This window comes from Pygocentrus nattereri, chromosome 3 (genome assembly GCF_015220715.1).
Source record: "Pygocentrus nattereri isolate fPygNat1 chromosome 3, fPygNat1.pri, whole genome shotgun sequence".
In the NCBI taxonomy this organism is placed as follows: Eukaryota; Metazoa; Chordata; class Actinopteri; order Characiformes; family Serrasalmidae; genus Pygocentrus; species Pygocentrus nattereri.
Genome location: NC_051213.1, coordinates 1,432,171 through 1,434,793, shown reverse-complemented (window position 1 = coordinate 1,434,793; position 2,623 = coordinate 1,432,171). Strand labels below are relative to the sequence as shown.

Sequence of the window (2,623 nt, the reverse complement as noted above, 5' to 3'; positions counted from 1 at the left end):
TATGAGTTATTTACTATCTACTATGAATTGTTTAATGATGAATCTACTAAGAGTTATTACATAGATATGAGAGAGGAACTAAATTGTGGACCCACAATACAGACCCTTAGAGTTTACTAACTTAATAAAATCAAAAAGCAAATGTAGTGAAAGAAAAAAGGACTATATTAAAAAAAAAAACAACATAAAAGCATAAACAACTTTACTATTCACAATAAAATATTCAGACCGTACTCGTCACAACATCATCTACCAGTTGTTTGTATTCAACTGATTATCAAAATTCATTCTATTAACACAAATGTTATCTGTTCAGATGGACCAATGCCAGCTTGGTCTACCGTGTTGCCACGGAAACAGAGAATGTACTGGCTGGTGGTAAATTAAAACAAAGTCCAGTAATTTGTAATTTGCTCAAGTGTAATGCTGTTATTTCCAGCTGTGTTAAATCAAACGCAGCTTCTTTGTAGTAAACGTGGAGTCAATGTGTGGTCAGATCTGTGTGGTGACATCAGTACGTTGTTTCTCATGGCTCATATGGAGAATGTCGTTCTATTGGTCTGTTTGGAATATGCAGTACTCTCAGTGGTTTCTAATTGGTCCTTGCTGAGTGCAATTTCCTATTGGGCCATTCAGAAAAGCGCAGTTTCTTATTGGATCATATGGAAAACGATTTGGAGCAGCCGGTAGTGTCAGTGATTCCCTACGGATCCGTTTAGTTTGCTTCATCATTCCATGTCAAAAATTGGACTCCTGAGGTTCTGGACGGTCTGTCTGAATCTGAGTGGGTCATCTGAGTCCAGATCTGCCTCTACTTCAAAGTGTCCTGGATTGTCCTGCTCATCTGCTGTCGTCTCTATGATCAGACTCTTTCTGAGCGGTAGAAACTGGGAGTAGGGGAACATGTGCGTTAAAGTGAGGGACACAGGGAGTTTGTGTTGTGAAGACAGGAAGTGGGTGTATCCGTCAGGCTGTAGTAGCTCAGTGAAGGAGCAGTCAGCATCCAAGAACACGCTCTGTAAACAAACACAGTCCAGATAAACAGATGTGTGTCAATAATGTGGGAAATAAAAGTCTTGTGTAGTGAAATACAGAGAAACAGTCTAGAAGCAAAAGTGAGTATAAAAATAAACGGGGCAGTCGTGGGCTGGCGGTCCTGTGACCGGAAGGTCGCCGGTTCGATCCCCAGAGCCGACAGTCCATGACTGAGGTGCCCTTGAGCAAGACACCTGACCCCCAACTGCTCCCCGGGCGCTGCGGGCAAGTGTGCTCACTGCCCCCTAGTGTGTGTGTGATGTTTCACAGGTGGGTTAAACGCAGAGGTCAATAAGGGTCACTTAATCTTAAAAACATAAAAGTGCACTATATATTCAAGAGTAGTGCGTTTATGATGCAGAGCAGAGGGGTTTCCTAAAGGTGCGCAGGGTAAAGAATACGTTTACATGCAGGAAAATAACTGATAACTGCAAACGTTCAGATTCTGCTCATAATCCATTCAACAGGCTTACAAGCAGTTAAGAGATCTGAAAACAGTGAATCAGGTCCAGTGATCTGGTATCAGTGATCAGTCAGTGATCAGTATTAATCCCCTTAGCTTTGTGGGCTAAACACACTAACATGTGGCCCAAAATTGAAACCCAATTGTATTTAATGCTGTAATTTGTTGACATTTTGTGGTTTTTGTACTGAATCAAGTCTACAGGACTATTTAGGCGGCTGTTCTCTGTCAGGCTCTGTTTTTGCGAATGTGCAAGTAGAAAAGTAGAAAACCAAGAGACGTCAGTGATCGGTGGAGGGAGCTCCCGCTGCCTGGGAACGTTTGCAGAAACAAACAGAGAGAGAATAACATTGTATATTTGCCATCTATAAAAGACATTTGGTGTGGTCGATATCAGTTCACATGAATGAATCGATGTAATAAAATAATAAAAACTGCTTTAGGGAAACTACAGTAATAAACATGGTGTGAAAGTGTGTCAAAACCAATCAGAGTGAATAACGTTGCATATTTGCTGTAGAAAAAATAATATTATGAGATTAAATTATTGCTTTATAACAACATCGATAATTTATTCCAAATAATTCCAAAAAAACTGGGTTGGGGAAACTGAATAGTAAACAAGCCATGCTGGCTGTTCGCCCTTTAACACCAACCAGAATATTACCAGCTTTAAAAACACACTTCTACACCTCACGCCTGTATTGTTTATACACATAAACTTAATCCTACTGAGACTGATGGACATGCGACCTACCAGTGCTGTCAGCTGACCGGAGGCATCTACACAGAGGTAGAGCGATGACACCACACCCCAAATAGCCGTCTGACCAGGTCTAATAGCTTTCAGCTCCAACGCCGCTGACGCACAATACATACACATTAGGTACATGCACACAAACCACAGCTAGAACATCATCATCATCACTGTAAACTGGACTAAAGCGCTCAGTCGGGCAGTCTAGTGAGCGGATTTGGCTACTTTGAGCTTCACACAGCTTGTATAATCTCCAGAGCTCTGGAGAAGCTGGACACGACTCTAACGTCACTATGACCGAGTTTAAATATAAATATATTGGTAACTACAGAGCCCAGCTGTGTAAATAAATCCTGTATAAATAAAAA

At 41.1% G+C, this 2,623-nt stretch overlaps 1 protein-coding gene across 1 annotated transcript in view; it reads right to left on the bottom strand.

Annotated features, from left to right (window-relative positions):
- Window positions 1-234: 234 nt before the first annotated feature.
- Window positions 235-2,623, bottom strand: part of LOC108414954 (fibroblast growth factor 19-like) — a 4,818-nt gene continuing 2,429 nt past the window's right edge. The window contains exons 3-4 of the mRNA XM_017687885.2: window positions 2,256-2,359; window positions 235-1,016 (exon numbers count right to left, since the gene is read on the bottom strand). Coding sequence (XP_017543374.2) covers window positions 729-1,016; window positions 2,256-2,359 — 392 coding nt within the window. The 3' untranslated portion in view covers window positions 235-728. The remainder of the gene's footprint in view (window positions 1,017-2,255; window positions 2,360-2,623) is intronic.